This window comes from Xenopus laevis, chromosome 1L, assembly GCF_017654675.1.
Source record: "Xenopus laevis strain J_2021 chromosome 1L, Xenopus_laevis_v10.1, whole genome shotgun sequence".
NCBI lineage: Eukaryota > Metazoa > Chordata > Amphibia > Anura > Pipidae > Xenopus > Xenopus laevis.
The window spans coordinates 214407542-214429145 of NC_054371.1; the positions used below are offsets into that span (position 1 = coordinate 214407542).

The following is a 21604-nucleotide window of genomic DNA, read 5'->3' on the forward strand; positions in this document are numbered from 1 at the left end:
TAAAATAATAATATAAATTGTTGACTTTCCAATTGATCTTGGTGTGCTCATATCAGTTTTATTATTATACGGAAAATTCTGCATTGTGTTCAGAACACCTGAAATTTCCACCAGCTTGAAGGTAGTGGAAACTCCAGGCTTCCCCTGCGTCAATAGGTGCACTTGGTGGTACAGTCTCTGGTGCCGAGAGCAAATATCGGATAGTGCATGGAGCATCTTTGGACCTTTAATGAATGGCATCAACGCTTACAACAAGTTGCATCCGTTTTTAGCCTAAAACATTCCATTGCAGACCTGTACGTCTTACATCCGAAGAAGAATGTTGAAGGAATATGAACATATGACATTCAAAAATACAATTAGAAAATAAGAAGATCACTGAACGTCACCAGGGTTAGTTGTTCTGCACTAACTGATGAATATAATGAACCTTTCATCTCTAGGACAGTGCAGACCCCAGTTGAACAAGGCTGAAGGACAAGAAGCTTCAGCATAAACCTACGATGAATGTTCTCTTTAAAGAGAACTTATGAAATACCCTACTAAAGCAGCTGATTATGGCTTAAAATAGTTGGATGGCTTTAGCCAACTAAAGAAGCTACTAGTCGCATATTGTCAGGGTTTTATATTTCTAGATATGTTAGACATACAGTATGTGTTTGTCCAAAGGTAGAGCTTCATGGACTCTTAGCTAAATAGCTTACCATCATTTTTCATTATTCTTATCTCTGAAGGCAGTGAACTGCCGGCTCCATTCTGGGCCGTAATGTGGATCACATAAGCCTGTCCATCAATCGATAACTGGGTGCTGTTATGTGGTGGATGGACAACTGTGCTTTGATATAAAGATCGATCGTAGAGTCGTCTCCAGGTAACGTTGTATCGAACGATACATCCATTGGCATGGATTTCAGAGAGAGGCTAAAGTAAAGTTACCAAATGTTATACAGGGAATAAACAACGTGCCTCCTATTGTAAAATATACAGATATTAGAAGCCACCTTGGAGTTCCATGACCTGTGTAAAAGTATATTCAAGTCATGGAACTCCATGGGGACTTCTAATTAGGGATGCACCGAATCCACTTTTTTGGATTCGGCCGAACCCCCGAATCATTTGGCCGAATACCAAACCGAATCCGAACCCTTATTTGCATATGTAAATTAGGGGTGGGAAGGTGAAAACATTTTTTATTTCCTTGTTTTGTGACAAAGAGTCACGTGATTTCTCTCCCCACCCCTAATTTACATATGCAAATTAGGATTCGGTTCGGCCAGGCAGAAGGATTTGGCCGAATCCGAATCCTGCTTTAAAAGGCCGAATCCTGGCCGAATCCCGAACCAAATCCTGGATTTCGGTGCATCCCTACTTCTAATATCCTTATATTTTACAATAAGAGGCACATTGTTTAATACATAAGTTTCAGTGAGTCATGGGACGCAAACGACATCACTAAGCACAGATTACAACTGATGACATCACTAAGCACTGTTATGGCTCTTATGTTTTATATACAGTTTAATTACTTACCCTCCAATAAAGAGTCACAGTTCTACCATTCTGAGAGCTCTTCACTTCTCTCCAGATGTCAAGTTCTGCTGTTGGCACTGGAATATATAAAGCAAATATTGCTAAACTCAATCCACTCATATTAGTACACAGTGTCTAAGGTAGGGGTCTTTTTTTACCTGTGAGACACATTCAAGTATAAATAGAGTTGAGGAGCAATATAAGCATGAAAAATGTTCCCGGGGCTGCCAAAAAGGTGCTGTGATTGGCTATTTGGTAGCCTTATGTGATCTGGCAGCCTACAGGAGACTCTGTTTGGCAGTACATCTGATTTTATGCAACTAAAACTTGCCTTCAAGCCAGAAATTCAAAAATAAGCAACTGCTTTGAGACCACTGGGAGCAAAAGCCAAGGGGTTGGTGAGCAACATTTTGCTCCTAAACCACTGGTTGGGGACCACTGTCAAAGGGAAAGAAATATGGACAAGGATAATTTTGTTATTCTTTAAAGGGCATTCCAGTGACCAGGGAAATCCCTCATCGGTATGTGCTCCCTCAACCTAACACAGTGCTTACATGACGCCACCAACTGCTCCTGCTATAAATCTGGAACCCATAGCATGAAGGACCAAGAAAAAAAATGTACCTGGGAATTTCCATAATAAGATATAATAGAGTTGGGGTGCAATGCAAGCATGAAAGAGGTTCCTGGGGATGTCAAATAAGGTCTGTGATTGTCTATCTGGCAGCCTACAGGAGGTTCTGTTTGGCAATACACCTGGTTTTTATACAACCAAAACTCGACTCCATTGGGGGAATTCAAAAATAAGCACCTGCTTTGAGGCAACTGGGAGCAACATCCAAGGGGTTGGAGAACAACATGTTACTCACAAGCCATTTGTTGGGTATCACTGCTCTAGTGCAACAAAGAGCATCAACAGGCATAAAAGAAGCCCTGCGCTTAGGTACAGACCTTATGTCTCTTTCAGCAAAGGAACTGAATCTTGCATATTGACACAATGTTTGTTTAGAAGACAGACGGTGTAAGCCTGTTCTATATAGCATTGGTAGCGCTCCACTTTAACTACAATCGTGCAATTGAACCCACCAGCAGCACATTGTGCAGAGTGCGTACTGTTGCAATATTGTATGGCCCAAATATATTTCAGTCCTTCTACCCAACCACAAGATACTTTTTATGCACATGGACTTCAAATTAGAGGGAACATTACTTGTGAACTTTTGTCTTATATTAGATGGAAGTATATTCAAAGGCTGTGATCCACTCCAAGGAAATGCTGGTGCGTATTTTACTTTGAAATCCTAGGATCATTGTGGACACCAGTTTTTTTATTGGGCATATTTCCATGATGTGGATATGTTTAGAGACACCAAGCTCCAAACCAAACAGCAAGAAATGCGGAATCACAGCACAGGGTGTTTCCTTTGTCTGCACAGCCCTGAATCCAACTGAGATTGAAAGCCTTCTTACTGGCAACTCCATTTACCCTACTGTAGGGTACTGTATCTGTAGAGCCTGGTTCCACACAGGAGAATAAATCCCTCAATAAGAACATAATTTACTTCTTTACCCACAATCAGTGGATGCAATGGTTTCAGTCCAATACCTCTGTAAAAAATGGGGATACCTCTTGTTGAGAAATTGGGTATAACTTATTGACCTTATGCCATTTGTACTAAGTCTCAGAGTTGCACAGCATGAGTTTCCTCAACAGCTTAGGGTGAGGGGATGTGTGAACTTTTAGTTAAGAAGTAGCTTCTTCTCTACAGGCTTTAGATCATGAGAACCCCAAGGCTACCTGGAATGAGCTGAAGAACATACCATCTTCATGAGTCCTGAGTTCAAGCTGCTCACTCCAGTCACTCCATGTAGACAAGTGTGTTGCCGCCATACAACGCAATCTCATGGTATAATTGGTATATGGCTGCAGGCTGTCAAGGACGATGGTGTAAAAAGAGGTTGATGCTTTACCCATAACTGTGATGTTTCTCTAGCAAAAATGATAAAGTTATCGAATTAATACTCTGAGTTTGTTGTGTAACGAATCACTTAACTTATCACATGGCAGTTATTGATCTCATCTTTCCCAATGGCTTTGTAATCTTGGTTTTAAATCCCAAAAATATATCTTTTCGATCAGTTTTGTATTGTGTTTTCATGGGTAGAGATGAACTGGGAAACCATGAGATGAGTGAAGGTGTTCTGATGCAGAGATACCTCAAGATGGTATCATGAATCAAAATTACGAGGGGAGGGCTATTTATAAATGTGGTAATAATTTCAATCAATAAAATACACCCCCGTGGAGTTTTTGTTTATTGTTTAGTAGTTTACTAACCAGACGAGCAATAGAAATACATTTACTTACCCATTCAGTATGCCGATTGTTCATCTGAAGTTCAGTTTGGCATATTAAGAGAAGACCTGTATAATCTGCTTTCAACGTCCATTTGAACTCGGCATTTGTGGCATTTATACGCTGTAATTCTAAGTCTGTTGGAGCCAGTGGATGAACTGTTAAAAGACAACGATGGTCATTTTGGACATTGCAGGTGATTGAGCTTTAGAAAATAAAATAATAAACTGGGCCCTATAAAGTTATAGGTACTATTAATGTCAAATAATATTTTTATTTTTCAGTTCATCTTTCATCCATGATGATGACCAATTGACTCGCTGCCATATTGGCACTAGGGGGCACATTTACTATTGGTTGAATATCGAGGGTTAATTAACCCTCGATATTCGACTGTCGAAGTAAAATCCTTCGACTTCGAAGGATTTACCGCAATTCGTTCGAACAATCGTAGGAAAAATCGAACGATTAAATCCTTCGAATCGAACTATTCGACGGATTTTAATCCATTGATTGAACGATTTTCCTTCGATCAAAAAAAACTAGGAAAGCCTATGGGGACCTTCCCCATAGGCTAACATTGGTGCTCGGTAGGTTTTAGATGGTGAAGCAGGTGGTTCAAAGCTTTTTTTAAAGAGACAGTACTTCGACTATCGAATGGTCGAATAGTCGAATGATTTTTAGTTCGATTCGAAGTCGTAGTCGAAGGTCGAAGTAGCCAATTCGATGGTCGAAGTAGCAAAAAAAAAATTCAAAGTATTTTTTATTCTAATCCTTCACTCGAGCTAAGTAAATGTGCCCCTAGATGTGTGCAGATTTTTTAAATACAGCATTTTATGATTGTCCTGGAACAGTGTACAACGAACAAAAGGAACAATGTTGTTTACAAATTGAGTAGGTTTTCTCCAAGTGAACTCTTGCCTGTGATACTCCCTACATGTGATACTTCATACACTACCATGAAATATTCTCTAATTATTATATACTAAGTATATAATTATATGTGAGCATTGTATATTTCGCCCCATGTGAATTTGCAACTTAATTCATAATTTTGCCATTAGCAGATTTTTTTGTGAAGCTGCATCAAAAATTTGCAGCAAAAAAAAAAATCACAAGAAAAATGCTTTTGGAGTGAGAATAAACTTGACAAAAAAACACCCATTGACAAATGCAACTGAAGTGAGAAAAAATGCCCATTGACAATGCTGCTCTAGTGAGAAAAAAACTTGCCAAACAAATGACTATTTGAATTGAATGCAATTGAAAAGCTCTGTGTAGTAGTAGTAGTAGTAGTAGTAGCTTCTAGCACCATGTTTATTGCTTGGCTAGAAATACACACAATCGGAGGGAGCTTACCACTTTGTGCTGCATCTACCACAATACTAACGCTCTTCATTCCCAGCTGGTTCTCGGCAACCAAAGTAAAGTTATATATCTTCTGGTTCTTCTCAATGGGCCAAGTGCACTCGTTTCTGGAACATAATTGTATTTGGTTGGAAAACCTGGAACAAGTAAAAGTGCTGAATTAAACTTCACTCGGCTAAAAATAAGAAAGGGCAAAGGCCTTGTACTTATGTCATTGTAATTAAAGACACTTTCACTTTCATAAAGAAATAAAATAATGCTGGAGAAGACATTTTATGGAACTGTCCTCAACATAATGGATATCTCCCAAGAGAAGGCTCCTCGACCTTTATCTTTTTATGGCTGCAACTCATCTTGAGGAGACTGAGGATTGATGTGTTGGTATATACATTGCACAGAGGGGATGAACTAGCCAAGTCCCAGAGTGCACACTATTTCAGGATTAAGGTGTCATTTAGTTGGACTTTACACTACCTTACAAATACTCTTTTGTGGTTTTGCTGATTTAATTAAACTATGGGTCCCCGACCTTCTTACCTATGAGCCACATTGAAATATTAACAGAAATAATGAGCAACACAAACATGAAACATGTTCCTGGGGTGAAAAATACAGTCTGTGATTGGCTATTAGGTAGCCCCTATGTGGACTGGCAGCCTACAAGAGGCTCCTGTTTTTTATACAACCAAAACTTGCCTCCAAGTCAGAAATTCAAACCTAAGCACCTTCTTTGAGGCCACTGGGAGCAACATCCAAGGGGTTGGTGAGTAACATGTTACTTGTGAGCCACTGGTTGGGGATGAACTAACCCAACTTATCCCTCCCACACTTCTGCTCAGTTCTATTATGGATTCCCATGTTATAGTGGTAGCAATTTAAACTTTCTACAATTTTTCAACACAATCACACAATGTACATAAGAGACTACCACTGAAAAAACAAAACAGTAAGACATTTATCAGAGGAAAGAAAACAGTGGAATTGACATAAAGTGCTGTAACTCGTCTGTGTATTGAACTGTTTATTTCCTTCATATTATCATTTAAATGAACAGCCTCTAGAGAATATTATAGGCCAGAAAGAAGACAAAATGGTAGCAAAACTCAGAGATTTGCCGTTGTGCCATCATGTGACAGAACTTACCTCTCATGCAGATTGTATTTAGGAGCACGCTCTTCATCCAAGTTGGATTTTTCTCCAGGGTTCCAGCTGCAAATTAATGTCTTTAAATCTTGTGTTTCACAGGACATGTTTTTGGGTTCATCCGGTGGTTCTATAACAGATATACATTTTTCAATATAACACTGAAATCTGCTGTGGTTCAAATAAATAATGAGTAGGTAAAGGACTGTGCTCCATTGGTTCTATTGTTGTACCTCTCATTTATTGGATTCTGTGTCTGTAGCTCCCTTTCATTGTGTTCTATGATTGTAGCTCCTATTCATTGGGTTCTATGGCTGTAGTTCCCTTTTGTTGGGTTTTATGGCTGTACTCTCTTCTGTTGCATTCTATGACTGTAGCTCCTTTCATTAGGTTCAATGACTGTAGCTCCCTTTCATTGGGTTCTATGGCTGTAGCTCTCTTTTGTTGGGGTTATGTCTGTAGCTCCCTTTCCTTGGGTTCTATGTATGTAGCTTCCTTGCATTCGTTTTTATGACTGTAGCTCCCTTTCATAGCGTCCTATGACTGTAACTCACTTTAACTGAGTTTTCTGGCTGTAGCTCCTTTTCATTGGGTTTCTGGCTATCTCTGACTTCTCTGTTCCCTTTCTCTGACTCTAGTTCCATTTCATTGGGTTCTATGTCTGTAGCTCTCTTCTGTTTATTGGGTTTTCTGGTTGTCACTCCTTTTCATTGGGGTTTCTGTTTCCTGTAGCTCACATTTCTCTGACTGTAGCTCCCTTTGTCTGTATCTTCCTTTCATTAGGATCTATGACTGTAGCTCCCTTCATTGGGTTCTCTGACTGTAGCTCCGTTTCGTTGGGTTCTATGGTGCAAATTCAGTAAGATCCGAAGTTGCGCCAGCGCCAGCTTCGCCACACTTCGCCGCACTTCAGCAGGCGTAGTTCACCAGTGCTACACAAATTCACTTAAATGCGAAGTTGCGCTCAGGGAGGCGAACGGTAGCAAAGTTGCGCTAGCGTTAATTCATCTTGCAAAGCGAAGTTACGGTAGCGATGCCTAATTTGCATACGGCGCCAAGTTAAAATACAATGGACGTATATGTAGCAAATACATTACACTACACAAGCCTTGGAAAGCTTCATAAAATAAAATAGAGTTGTTATATTGCCCTATACATTTGCCCACTGTATAGTTTAGGTGCCATATGTTAGGAAATGTAGGGGGGAATGAGGGTACCCCAAAAAAATTTACGAACTTTTTCAGCCTATCACCCTTAAAAAAGGAAAAGATGCCAGCGTTTTTTGGGACTTTGAAGCAATCCCTATCTACTCTATTGCACTTAGCCTGGTCTGAGGTGGCGAAGGCAAGTCTGGCGTCAGAGGTAACGTTCAGTAAAATGAGCAAGTTCACTTCGCCATAGCGTAACTTCGCCTGGCATAAGGGTGCGAAGTAGCGCTAGAGTAGGTCCACTTCGCTAGCGAATTTGCGCTAGCGTTAGACGCTTCTCGCTTTATTGAATTTGCCCCTATGTCTCTATCTTCCTTTCATTAATATCTATGACTGTAGCTCTCTTCATTGGGTTCTATGACTGTAGCTCCCTTCATTGGTTTTTATTACTGTAGCTTCCTTCATTAGGTTCTATGACTGTAGCTCCCTTTTATTAGGTTCTATGCTTGTATTTCTCTTTCACTGGGTTTTCTGACTGTAGCTCCCTTTCATTTGGGTTCTATGATTGTTTCTCTCTCATTGAGTTCTCTGACTGTAGCTCCCTTTCATTGGATTTTAAGGCTATAGCTCCCTTACACTCCCCCCCCCCCATTTTTGTTATTTACATCCATGTTGTCACAATATGATTTGGAATCTATAAGAAATAAAATCTGAGGAAATTGAACTGGTTGAACCAAACAGAGTAAATGAGTTTAGAGATGTCAGCTGAAGCTCACATAAACTCTCTTTGGAACAGTTAATTTAAATTGGAACTGTGCACTTGTATTTAAGGTGGAATAAGAGGGGTAATTTCAGGTGAAACTTTTTACCTTTAATGTAGCCTTTTGCTCATAACTTCAGTGTACAATCTGAGATAAATCTTCTTCAACTGCACCTGTGTCAAAATGGGTGAAATTGCACTAATGTTTTGACACAAATTGTGTCTGGTATTTTCAAAGAGGGGTGCAAGTCTGGTGTTCCTCGCTGGGTAGTACCTAAATGAATTGTGTCAATATGTGTTCTCTATTCTGTCCAATTAAGATCACCCCCACTATTTATCATGTTGGAAAACATTAAAACAAAGTTGGCAGAGGTGATACCTACTGGTGACAAAGAGGACAGTTCCATGCATGATTCTATGGGTCCCATCGGTTGTGGTGCAGATAACATTTGCTCCACCTGCATTAGTGCTGGATACATTGTGCACGACAATCTCAACGGTGCCATTGCTGTTGGCAGGTGCATTGTACAAGGGTTGTCTATAAAACAACTGTGCAACCTTTTGATCTTTGCCCGGAATGCAGCAAAATCGGACACTGAATCCTTCCTGAACTATTTTTTCATGCGGGAAGATGTAAGGCTTTGCTCTCTGGTTTTCTTTTCCTAAACAAAATGAAGAAGAAGGGGACATCAAGGGAATGGTTTACTCTCAGATTTGTAGATACTGATTATTAATAAAGAGTAAATGATCTATCTGTCCGTGGCTTGGCTTCTGTATATATTTCCATTTAGTAGTAATGAGATTGAATGTCTTTTATCTACGTAACAAATCCTAGCATCAGATGAAACAGTGAGGGTTAGAGGAAGGCACAAGGCACAGCACCGGAAGCTGGCGTTTCTATGGAAGAGACACAATTTACATTAATAATGACCGTAATGACCTTTCCATTGGCTCCACGGACTCCATTCAGGAAATTCGTCTCCAGATGGGGCACCTCTGATGCGCACAAAGTGAGTGTAACATTCTAAAGGAACATCAGAATCCCAGGACCATGTAAACTGATTGTCAGCATTCAAATTCTTTGATATGTAAGTCTCCTAAAGGGTGAAAAAAAAGAAAAGGTAAAGCGATATATCTGTACACCACCATTAACAGTTCCTATGATGGTTTTACTGGCTCATCTTGCCTAAGGTGCTGTTGCTGACTACAAGTCATTCTCTCCCAAAATCCTATAACTATGTTAAAATCCCCTTACAGGAGGCAGGGTTGGGGACATGGCCTGATGTTTTTAAGGGTTTGGCTTGCTGAATAGGACCAGCAATGGAATTTCTTGTGGCAGAATTTTCATAACCATTCTACTGTATTGAGCACAATTACTTGTGACCATAACTTCTCATGGGCAGAGCTGCTGAATAAAGCTGGTAGCATAATAGCCTTTGTGTCCTCTTCACTGTGATCTCCCATCAGGATCATTCACATTGGACCTTGCTTCAGCTGAGTATGCTCCATGTTGGTCAGCACAGTAAGAGGACCTGAAGTGGCATGAGATGCCACCTGTTAAGTATACCTTTGAGCCAGAAAAAGTGGAAACTGCAGATTTGTGTGGGAGCCTTTTGAGGGAGCCTAGTGTTGTCATCAGGGGTTCATTCTCCTTTAAAGCCCCCAGCTTGCGCCAAAGTATAATGCATGGCTCACAACTAAAAGTAACTGCCATTCTGCACACATTCGTGCCTTTAGACTCCATCCCAGATCCTACAACTAAGTTGTATGTGTTTTTTAACTAAGCACTACAATTAATATATTGGCCCTTTATCAGGAACAATTATAATTTTTCTGATAACACCCTGCTACAAATTTTAACTTACATAAATCATAATCATAACAATAATAAGGAAAGGAGAACAACAATTCTAACACAGGTATGGAACCTGTTATCCAGAATGCATGGTTTTCTGGATAAGGGATCTTTCCATAATTTGGGTCTCCATATCTTAAAGGGGATGTTAAGGCAAAACTAAAATCCCATTTTTACTTTCTTTAATGAAAAAAAAATCTATCTCCAATATATTTTAATTAAAAAATGTGTTCCGTTTTTATCCGAAACCTGACTGTATGCAGGGAAATTCCCCCTTCGTTTTACTTGCCCTGACAGTTGAGGATAGGAAACTTCAGATGGTCCCTAACTGCTCTGCAGGGAAACTGATCATACTTTCAAACAGCAGGGGGAGCCCCCTACCTTACTTCCGAGAACTTGAGCAGCTTTGTTTGTTTCCCTGTAGAGATTTCTATCCACAGACCCAGTGCAGTCTGTATATTCTGATTGTTAATCAGTCTTGCTGTATCTGCTTCTATGGCAGATATTATTTGACTTGTGCTGTTTTGATAATTGATTGTGATACCTAAGCTTAACTCCTCCCAACTGAAGCCCAGACCACACTGAGCATGTGCGTGGTCTTGGTCTTGCAAAGATGTTTAACAAAGTTACAAGATGATGACCCCCTGCCTGAGTCTTTCCCTGCTCAGTTACAGTGCTGAGCTCAGATTACAGCAGGGATGGGAGGAGGGAGGGGGAGAGGAGCAAACTGAGCATGCTCAAGCCCTGCCCTGGAGGTTTATCCTGAAAACAGGAAGTCTGATACAGAAGCCCATGAGTACACAATAAAAGGAAAGAAATGCTGTGTTTCTTTTGACAGAGGACTCAGAGCAGCATTACTTTGAGGGTTTACTGGTGTATTTATATAGACCTTTCTGATAAAGCTTACTTAATTTTAGCCTTTCCTTCTCCTTTAAAGGCTGATAGGAGGAATGCAGGAAACTCAATCCAAAGACATTGAGAAATTGGTTCATTGTTTGATGTAGTGGGATGGCTGTAACTGTCGCCATGTACTTAGAGCTGATCGAATGTTTTAAACAATTAGTTAAGGAAATGCTACAGAGAGATCTAAAAATACAGTGGAAGGATAAAAAATAAAGAACTAAGATAAACTAAAAATTGCAGATTGGTAAGGACAGCTATCGGACATATTTAAGGTGCAGACAATATATCATCGCCCATAACATTACTATTATGTTCCATTGATTCAAATTAGAGGTGGGAGGGAAATGTAGCTTTTTGCAGAGGTCTGAGAGTCAATACAAAATGAAGCCATGGATATATTATGAATAAGGAAATTGGAGTTAGGAGAACCCAACCAAAGAGAGAAAGAGAGAGAGTGGTGCTTGATCCTTGACTTGACTTAAAAACCTACGTACCTGCAATCAGATTGAATTGTCCCCAACAGGAAACAATCTTCAAGATCATGGTTAGCCAGAAAAGTCTCTATAAAGCCAAGAAGTTGAAGGAGGTTAGAGAGCAAGAAAGTGATAGTCAGTGTTAGTTGTTGACATGGTGCAAGCGAAAGGAGAAATCGAAGAAGATTTGAGACTTGGGGCACATTTCCTTAAATTCGAATTTTCACTTTGTCAGACCTTAATTCACAGCAAATACACATATTTATTAAAATGCGAAGTTTAAAGTCTAGGCAGAGTTGACAGACTTGAACAAAGTGGGGATCAAGTACATGTGAGGAGGAATTTAAAGATTATTAATTGAGCTTGTAGTCATTTGAGTTCAGGTTTGGCTAAGGAGGTGAGTTAGTCTGCAGGTTAGAAGACTATGAAGTCTATGAAGATGGAGTAGGACATTGCTCTGGTGCCCTGTAGACATGCATTGAGGTAACCAGTGATGAGGAAAGTGTGAAGTCATTGGAGGAACAAACTGGCTGGAGTATCTGGATATAATATATGTGTATGGCGGATTAGAGGCAGGACAAGGGGGTACTGGAATTTGAGATAGCTAGTGAGTTTGCTTGAATACCCCAAAGGAACCCCAAAAGAGAGTTCAATGCTGGTGATATTTCATAAATAGAGGAGACAGAGAAAGAGCAAATAGACAAGTAAGACCTAAGCCAGGAGAGTTCTGTATTGTATATACCAGCCTGAGGAGCATCCCTGAGCCACATTCAGATATAAAAAAAGTTGGGGATCAACACAAGCATAAAAAATGTTCCTGGGTGGCGGAAAATAAGGCCTGTGATTAACCATTTGGTAACCCCCCTGGCAGCCTACAGGAGGCTATGTTTGGCAGTACAAAAACCAAAACCCGGAATTCAAAAATAAACGCCTGCGTTGAGGCAACATCCAAGGGGTTGTTATGAACATGTTGCTCATGAGCCACTAGTTGGGGTTCACTACCCTAAAAGAACTGATAATCCACCGTGTCCAAAAGAATAGAGAGGTCAAGGGGTATGACGTTTGTCCTTTGGATTTGGAAGACAGAAGATCATTTCACTTACTTTTAAGTACATTTATTAAATCCTAAACTACACTCTAGGATACATGAAAGCCAAGCAATTGACCAAAAGCAGTAATTCTACTCACGTTCCTGATGATATTCATTTGTGTCTCTCGACTAACTTGTATGTGAAAAATGATGTCGGAGCCAGACAAAGAGCCACTCTCACTAATGCTCCACCTTACAGACAAACGCTGGTGGTACGATTCAATGAACAATTCCAGATTCAGTGGTGTAAATGATACTTTAGCTCCTAGGAGGAAGGGAAACAACACTGACATTGTCTAATATCAAATTACTGGCTGCTTCTAGGATGAAAAGTGAAGAAATGACCGACAAGATTCCAATATCAATTTGTTCCATACAATCCAATACCATTTCACTTTACCCAGTTTTTTTAAGAACACGTGGGTCCTTTTATTCTTCTGTGTAATATAAACCCCCATGGAGAGCCAAGCTACTCTAGCTACATCCCACGTCTGACCCAGAGGCAGTGTGTACATGTGTGCCAATAGAGGCCTGGAAATACCAACACTTTGCACAGGGTAGTAACTCCAGTGGTTTGTTTTTGGGTTGTGCCAATAGCCACAATGGACTTGCCTATTTTTGCTACGTGCACTGAAAGTGATTCAATCCCCATTCTGAAGCTACTAACCCCTAACTAGCACCCGATTCATGGCACAAAGATAGCTCATGTCAGTATTAGGCTGACTGAGTGATGTTTATCGCTTCATAAAGAAAAGTTATGATTTGATTGTTGAGGTGCTTACCTTGGCAATGCTGTATTCCAAGCATTAGTACAATTAGAAGGAATTTTAGTTCCTGGGGATATCTAATAAGCTGCTCCATTGGTTCCTGCCCAGATCTTCTCTTCTAAAGCTGCAAAACAAAACCAAAATCAATAAAGAAAGTTCTACTCATTGCCTAGTGCAGGGCTGTCCAACTGGGGACCCCACTTCCGTGGCCCCCCACATTCTGTGTCTGCTTGCCATATGTAAGATTTAAATGGTATCACTACAGAGATTAATTGGCCCCTGCATTGTTTAAACCTCAAATTCAGACTCTACTCCCCTGTATTGTTCACACTTGTGAACCTGTACTGTTCTACCTGAGACCCAGACTGAAACTGCCCACATTGTTCACCTGTATCACTGTATGTAGTACATATTATAATGAGAGCTTTCCCTGTCTCCTGCTCTGTTCTGCCTTCCCTACCTGTGTGTGCCATTCTCTGCTTACTCAGTGCTGCTTGTGTGTACCATTCTCTGCTTACTCAGTGCTGCTTGTGTGTACCATTCTCTGCTTGCCCAGTGCTGCTTGTGTGTGCCATTCTCTGCTTGCCCAGTGCTGCTTGTGTGTGATATTCTCTGCTTGCCCAGTGTTGCTTGTGTGTGCCATTCTCTGCTTGCCCAGTGTTGCTTCTGTGTGCCATTCTCTGCTTGCCCTGTGCTGCTTGTGTGTGCCATTCTCTTCTCGCCCAGTGCTGCTTGTGTGTGCCATTCTCTGCTTGCCCAGTGCTGCTTGTGTGTGCCATTCTCTGCTTGCCCAGTGCTGCTTGTGTGTGCCATTCTCTGCTTGCCCAGTGCTGCTTGTGTGTGCCATTCTCTGCTTGCCCAGTGCTGCTTGTGTGTGTGTCATTCTCTGCTTGCCCAGTGCTGCTTGTGTGTGCCATTCTCTGCTTGCCCAGTGCTGCTTGTGTGTGCCATTCTCTGCTTGCCTAGTGCTGCTTGTGTGTGCCATTCTCTGCTTGCCTAGTGCTGCTTGTGTGTGCCATTCTCTGCTTGCCCTATGCTACCTGTGGAATGTAAGCCTGTTAGGGGTTTGTTCTTGGGGTTTGTTAGCATTTGGAAATTGTTGTTAGGGGCCCCTAAGGTGTTTAATCATGTGTTGGGGGTTGTTGTATTATCCACAGGGAGTATGAGGCATATGGATCTAAGGGGATGTTTTTAACGTAATTTCAATTTTTCACATATGAGTGATGAGGGATTTCCCTGCAGTGAGCACCAACCATTTGGTTTTTTGGTGTGTTACCAGCGTTAATGTGGATACGATCTTAAATGTTCTTGTGGTAACATGGGTGTGGTTTACAGTGGGTGTGGTTTAAAAGGGGGAGTGACCAACACTGATTTCCATTATCAGCCCTCCTCCACACAGGCCAGTAACATTTTGGCCCTCGGTACCACAGAAGTTGGACAGCACTGGCCTAATGTATTAAACAGGAGGGAACATGTGCAAAGTCTCTTTCTAGATTCCACTGTCAGAGTAGAGAATGTGGACCTTACTGTAACCATTTCTTGGTGAAGTTTGGGTGACAGAGACCAGTGGATGTAGTTAAAGGAGAATTCAACCCTAAACTAAAAAAAACAAATTCGCCAGGCGTTAGGGAGCAAAGTACTGCTAGAGTCTATCTCCTTCACTAGCGAAGTAACGCCAGCTGACAAATTTTCGCCCGCGTTAGTCACTTCGCCCTTTAGTAAATTTGCCCCTTAGGCTGGAGGAGGAGGGGGGGGGGTCTATGCATTCAATTGCTGGATCTATAGCTTCAACCATTAAGGGGGCTATATATCAAAGGTCAAGTTTGTGAGTTTTTTTATACCTCTAATAAACTCGCAACTTGAATGTTTGCTTATTTATGAAAAAATCCAAATGTAAAAAACTCGACTGAATGCCATCGGCGAAAAAACTCAAATACCTTGAATTTACAGGCTAATAAACCTTGAAGACTTCAAATTTATTGAGCGCAAACCAGCGTCAAAAACACCTGAAAATTACACGAATTGCTGGAATATTTTTGGATTCGAGCTTTTAGCAGTTTCGTGGCATAACAAATCTCTAAAATTGTGAGTTGTTTTTTTCCAAAAAAAATTGAGTTTTTTAGTGAAACTACCCTCGAAAAACTCGACCTTTAATAAATAACCCCCTAAGTGTACAAGTTCATGGCTAAGAGCCACTGGTGCCGATTTATTTTGTTCTTTTTCCTTTCACCGTCTTAAAGCTACAGTTCAGCAACCTTTCCAGACACAGTGAGGGCCCAATGGAGACAGAGAGTTGCAATGTAACAGTGATCTACTATTCAGCAGCTGTGGTTTTTAAAGGATTTTTATGACCTCCCCCTAGGGTTGCCACCTGGCCAGTATTTTACCGGCCTGACCGTTAAAAATGATGCTTCACCCCAATGTTATTAATAGGGAAAAATCGAAATATACAGGACATTTTCCAAAAAAGGAGGCAACCCTACCTCCCCCCTTCTATCTGTTACAATTTATTGTTGTAATGTTATAATGGTTCTAAAGCATCTGAAGCAATTTCCTTCTGGGGATTTCCTTTCCATAGAAAGTATTTTCCAAATAATTTTACTTTCAGTTGTTCAGGAAATGTCACTAATATTTCACATTTATGTGTCCACAGGGCTGGAGTTAGGGGCCCTACCCCAGACTTTGCCTTTGATATTCTGCATTTATCTTTAAGTTCATAAGGTTTTCACTTGTACGTAGATTATATCTGCTAACACTACAAGCTGAATGTTAACCCCCTTCATTGAGGCAGAATAAAGAAAAAGGAAAAAGTACCTCCATCCTTTGGAGGAACCCAAGTCTTCGGTGTCTGGTTTAAAACAGAAAAGAAACTAGACACTAAACATTTTTAAATCTCCAGCAGTGATGGGCGAATTTGTCCCGTTTTGCAGACAAATTTGTGAATTTCCTGTGAAATACGCGAAACGGCAAAAAAGTCGTAAAATGCCCACGTTAATCCGTGACGAAAATTTTGATGGGCGTCAATTTGTGCCAATTTTGACGCTCGCGTCAATTTTGACTGATAAAACAGATCCTAGTGTGTGTGACTGTGATAGGGACCTTAGATTGTAAGCTCCACTAGGGCAGGGATTAATGGGAATCTCTTTAAGAGCAGAGACACACGGTGAGATTAGTCGCTCATGATAAATCGCCTCTTCTATGGGGCGACTAATCTCCCTGAACTGCCCCCCCCCGCTGGCTAGAATGTAAATCGCTGACGGGAAAACACTCAGAGTGGTTTGTTTTCCGAAGTCGCCTGAAGTTCAGTCACCTGACTTCGGAAAACGAAGCGCACTGATTGCCATCCCGCTGACGATTCATATTCTAGCCGGCGGGAAGGCAGTTCGGGGAGATTAGTCGCCCTAAGGAAGAGGAGATTTGTCACTGGGCGACTAATCTCCCCTGAATCTGAGCGCGTGTCTCTGTCCCAAAGGGTTGTGGAAATATGTTGCCACTATATAAATAAAAATAATAATAGTACTACATGTATAGGAGCCGTTATCCGGAAACCTGTTGACCAGAAAACTCTGAATTAAGGGAAAGCCGTCTCCCATAGACTCCATTATAATCAAATAATCAAACTTTTAATAATGATTTCCTTTTTCTCTGTAATAATAAAACAGTAGCTTGTACTTGATCCCAACTTAGATATAATGAATCCTTATTGGAAGCAAAACCAGCCTATTGGGTTTATTTAATTTTGAAATAATTGTTTAGTAGCATACCTCACCTCCCAACATTTGAATAAAGGAAAAAGGGACAAAAATGACAGAAAGGCGACATTTTTTGACCGCACACATTTTGTGGCCACACCTCCTAAATACCAAGCCGATTTTACAAATCTGAACAAATTCTGGGGGGTTTTTGGGTCAGTTTTATGTGTTATTACAGTTTTCTGTATTAATTCATGAATTCATTGGATTATGCTCGGAAACGTTGGGAAAGTGGAAAAAAACAACAAGTCAGAAGATGGACAGGTATATCAGAAGAATCATGATCCTCTCACTTAGAAACCTAAAGATCCAAACAGATTATTATTATTATTATCATTATTATTATTATTTACATCTAGATTGACTATTGAGTTTATAAGGAAACATTGGATTAGGCTTGGGAACTTTTGGAATGGGAAAAAAAGACGATGGATAGATATAATCAGAAGAATCATGATCATGTCAGTAAGCTGAAGACCAAAACAGATTATTATTATTATTATTATTAGTAGTAGTAGTAGTAGTAGCAGTAGTAGTAGCAGTAGTATTAGTAAAATTATTATTGTTAGTAGTACAATTCCTTATCCGGAAACCCGATATCCAGAAAGCTCAGAATTATGGAATAGACTCCATTTTATCCAAATAATCCAAATTCTTAAAAATGATTTCCTTTTTCTCTGTAATAATAAAACACTAACTTGTATTTGATCCCAACTAAGATATAATTAATCCTTATTGGAAGCAAAACCAGCCTATTGGGTTTATTTAATGTTTAAATTAATTTCTCGTAGACTTAAGGCATGAAGACCCAAATTAGGGAAAGATCCGTTATCCGGAAAACCCCGGGTCCCGAGCATTCTGGATAACAGGTCCCATACCTGTATTATAATTATTATTATTATCTAGATTGACTGTAGAGTTTATAATGTGATACATTTAAATTTAAAGCATTCTTAAATGAATCATTCGATTATCTGTCCATACTGTAGGTTACTATACATATACTGTATTATTATGAATTGGTTTTTTTTTAATTAAAGGTGGACTTTGTGAAGTTTGGAAGGTTTTTTATACCTTGAATAAACTCACAACTCGAATGTTTCTTATTTATGAAAAAACTGGAATCAGAATACTCAAATTGATTGAGTTTTCAGCAAAAACAACTCAAATCTCTTGACTGTATCAAGTTTTTGAGCACAAACCCCAGAGAAAAATGTGAACATCATGAAGTCTACTAACATCTTTAAATGGTTCGAGTGACCTCTGCCATTGACTTCTACATGACCTCGACAGGTTTTAGCTGGAGTATTTTCTGATTCAATCTATTTCCAGCGTTGAGACATAATAAATCTTTTTTTTTTTTAATCCGAGTTTATACTGAAACTACCTTCGAAAACTCAAATTTTTCAGGGAAAAAAACCAAGTCGACCTTTGATTAAATAACCCCCTTAATATTCATAATAAATGATATCATGTAATATAAGAGTTTGCACCAGTGTAATTGCCAATAGCAACCAATCAGCTGGTTTAATAAGACAAGTAGCAATAGAAGTGGTTGAATATTCTGCAGTTCGGTACTGATTCGTGGGGCAAGTATAGAATCCAAACTTTTATACATTGAGATGTGATTGAACTGTATGTGGTGTAAAGTGTGGGTAATTCCAGCTGAAGGCTCTCAGGTTGGACATGACTCAATTACACAATAGACTTTCCCTTGTGGCCTCTCACTGCGGCTCTGAGAAAGGAAGTGGCTACTTCAGGGTTACACGGGACTACAATAGAGGAGACGCTTGCCAACGCTCTTGAACAGCAGGTGCACATGCCTTTGAAATGACTAAGTTACTATAAGGGCTTTGGGTGAGAGCACTTGTTGCACAGGCCACTTGTACTGAAATTGCTCATTTGCTGAAACTGACATTCGGGTCACTTGGAAGTGGCTGTCAGTTTTGTGTCTCTCCCTCAGATCAGAAACATATATGAGCCATAGCACAACCCCTGATATTTTATAATAAACCGACGTTCAAATTTGCCGTATTAAAAGTTTATTCTGCCTCAGCCACAGAATTCTCATCATTCAGCTGCTGGGATGATCTGAGGCCAACAATCTATAACTGGGGACAATTCTGGCACAACTAGATGGGGTTTAAAGGGGTGGTTAACATTTAGAATAGATTTTAGTATACTATAGAATGCCCAAATCGAAGCAACTTTTCAACTGGTCTTCATTATTTATTTATTTTTTTATAGGTTTTTTAAGTACTTGCTTTTTACTTCGGACTTGTTGCAGTTTTCAAAAGGAAGGTCACTGACCCCATCTAAATACAAATGTTCTGTAAAGCTACATGTCCAACCAATGCATGGTTGCTAGAGAAATGTGGACCCTAGCAACCATTGCAAACTATGAGTTCATCGGGGGGGCCATCGGCAACTGCGTGTCCAATTTGGGCAAGCTGGCATCCAATAACATAACTGGAGGGGGGCGGGCCCTGGTGCGGGACGTGCCGCCGGGCACCCGCCCCCCTCCGCACCAGATTTTTTTACCCGAGATTTGGCCGATGCAGCCAGAAATCTGCAGTGCGCGAGCTGCTGGGGGGCCCTGAGGGGGTGCAGGCCCTGGTCCAATTGCACCCCCTGCTCCCCCGGTAGTTTTGCCACTGCTGGCATCCAAAACGGTGCGCTGGAGTTAATTGCAGGCTAGGCTCAATGGCCCATTTCAGGACTGTCCACGGTCCAATTCTGGGTCGCGGACAGTCCATTGGGGACCCCTGGACTAAACAACCAATTGCCGTGGCATGAAAAATGTTGGGATGATCCTGTCCACACACAAGGTCTGAAACTGGTACAAACCTTAGTTTCGCTCAACATTATCTTTGTGTCTATCCAGGTATTTGGGTAGACATCTGGCCAATCTTGGGTTTGAAGTGGTCATGTTGGCAAGTACTATTAGCCTATGTATGGAAACCAGATAAACCCCATCCCAAATACCTGATTTGTTGCTACTGCATGGGGGTAAATCCACAAGCTCCTCTAAATTAATGGATTAGCAAGATGATTCCATGACAGTATAACCATCTTTTTCCTTTCTTCACCACCGCAACCCACACACATTTCCTTTTTCCTAATGACCAATATCAACTTTCACTCCCTGTTGTGTAACTTGGGACACACAGTGTTACCCCACTAGCCCACTCTCATAGGCACCCACTCCACCCGCTCACTCCGATCTGTATTCAGACCCCCCCCGTGTCCATGAGGTTTGATTCGCTGCCAGTTACTGTATGCTACTGTTTACTACAATTTTGTATTGCACAAGAATGAACTCTACTTTCTTAGTCCGTAATAAGCAGAATATGAAAAACATTTTCAGAATACAAAAAGTTGAATAAGTATTAGAAATAAAAGTGCAAATGTAACAGAAATGAACCATTCCACGTCGAGATCAAACAAAAGCAGGTTCGGTCATTAACTCTCCCTACATTGATAAGAAGGGTTACAATCTATCCTACCCATATTGTAAAACAAATCCACTGTCACCCAAATGGCCTGGGGTTAGACCACTTTAATACTGGTCCCCTGAGTATCACAGAAAGCAAAGCCCCAGTTCCGACTGGGGCCTCTGGAAGAATATTGGACTTACTGTTTCAGCAATTGTTGTTCTCAGGAACCCGTCACCCAGGGAGATTAGAAGAGAGCGCTTGGTTCAGAGAGGCATTGTTTGGGTTACACATTCCGACGCCTTTCATAGTGTCCCATTGTGAGCCTTGTTGTCTCTGATAGAGCTGCTTCTCTCCCTGAGCATCTGTTTTCCAAAGAAATCCCCAAATCCAGCCAGTGGGTGGACTTACAGGAAGAGGGAGAGGGCTGACTCACATTGGCTGTCTGTGAACGACTGGAGAAAAATAAAAAAAAGTGCTCTTGAAACTTTAATTCCTCTGCATAAGGCAACACGTTGGGGCTTGCGCTCCCCCTGCTACAGGACAAAAATATACCACCGGCATTCAGGTGAAAAATATTTTTTTTCTGCAGTTTTGAATATCTTTTCCCCTCCCAGACACCACATGAACATCCTCATTTAACAAAGAAGTTATTGCTGATACAGGAGAAATGATGAATTCAAATGAACTGTTTTATCCTTGAATTAACAATAACAATGCAGCATGTTTCCCCCTTTAGGAACTGGTTGTTTTTTTTTTGCTTTTATTCCAATTTGACTGTATTACACAAGCGGAGAATGGAGAAGAAAAAGTACTTTGTCTCAAAAAAGTGTCTTCTAGAATTAGCGAGTTATTTCTGACAACAAAGAGCATAAAGGCAAGATGTGCAGGTTAAATAAGTGCTATCATCATATGCGGGCGCTTCTGTAAATCATCTGTAGCATTTAAACAGGATGATGTTGGCACTATATAAATACATCTTAATAACCCTGTTCTCATATGGTTACATAGACAATAAGTTGACA

The 21604-nt window shown here is 40.5% G+C and overlaps 1 protein-coding gene across 3 annotated transcripts in view; it reads right to left on the minus strand.

Annotated features, from left to right (window-relative positions):
- LOC108718407 (oncostatin-M-specific receptor subunit beta) overlaps window positions 1-21017 on the minus strand; it is a 28660-nt gene extending 7643 nt beyond the window's left edge. For 2 of the 3 annotated variants that reach the window (XM_018266312.2, XM_041569539.1), the window contains exons 1-11: window positions 20783-21017; window positions 13409-13517; window positions 12725-12891; window positions 9246-9402; window positions 8689-8967; window positions 6398-6527; window positions 5246-5391; window positions 3899-4044; window positions 3352-3520; window positions 1531-1607; window positions 705-921 (exon numbers count right to left, since the gene is read on the minus strand). In XM_018266312.2, coding sequence (XP_018121801.1) covers window positions 705-921; window positions 1531-1607; window positions 3352-3520; window positions 3899-4044; window positions 5246-5391; window positions 6398-6527; window positions 8689-8967; window positions 9246-9402; window positions 12725-12891; window positions 13409-13487 — 1567 coding nt within the window. In that variant the 5' untranslated portion in view covers window positions 13488-13517; window positions 20783-21017. Of the gene's footprint in view, window positions 1-704; window positions 922-1530; window positions 1608-3351; window positions 3521-3898; window positions 4045-5245; window positions 5392-6397; window positions 6528-8688; window positions 8968-9245; window positions 9403-12724; window positions 12892-13408; window positions 13518-16207; window positions 16257-20782 lie in introns of those variants that run through there. The other variant, XM_018266316.2, reaches the window with a different exon arrangement.
- Window positions 21018-21604: the final 587 nt, after the last annotated feature.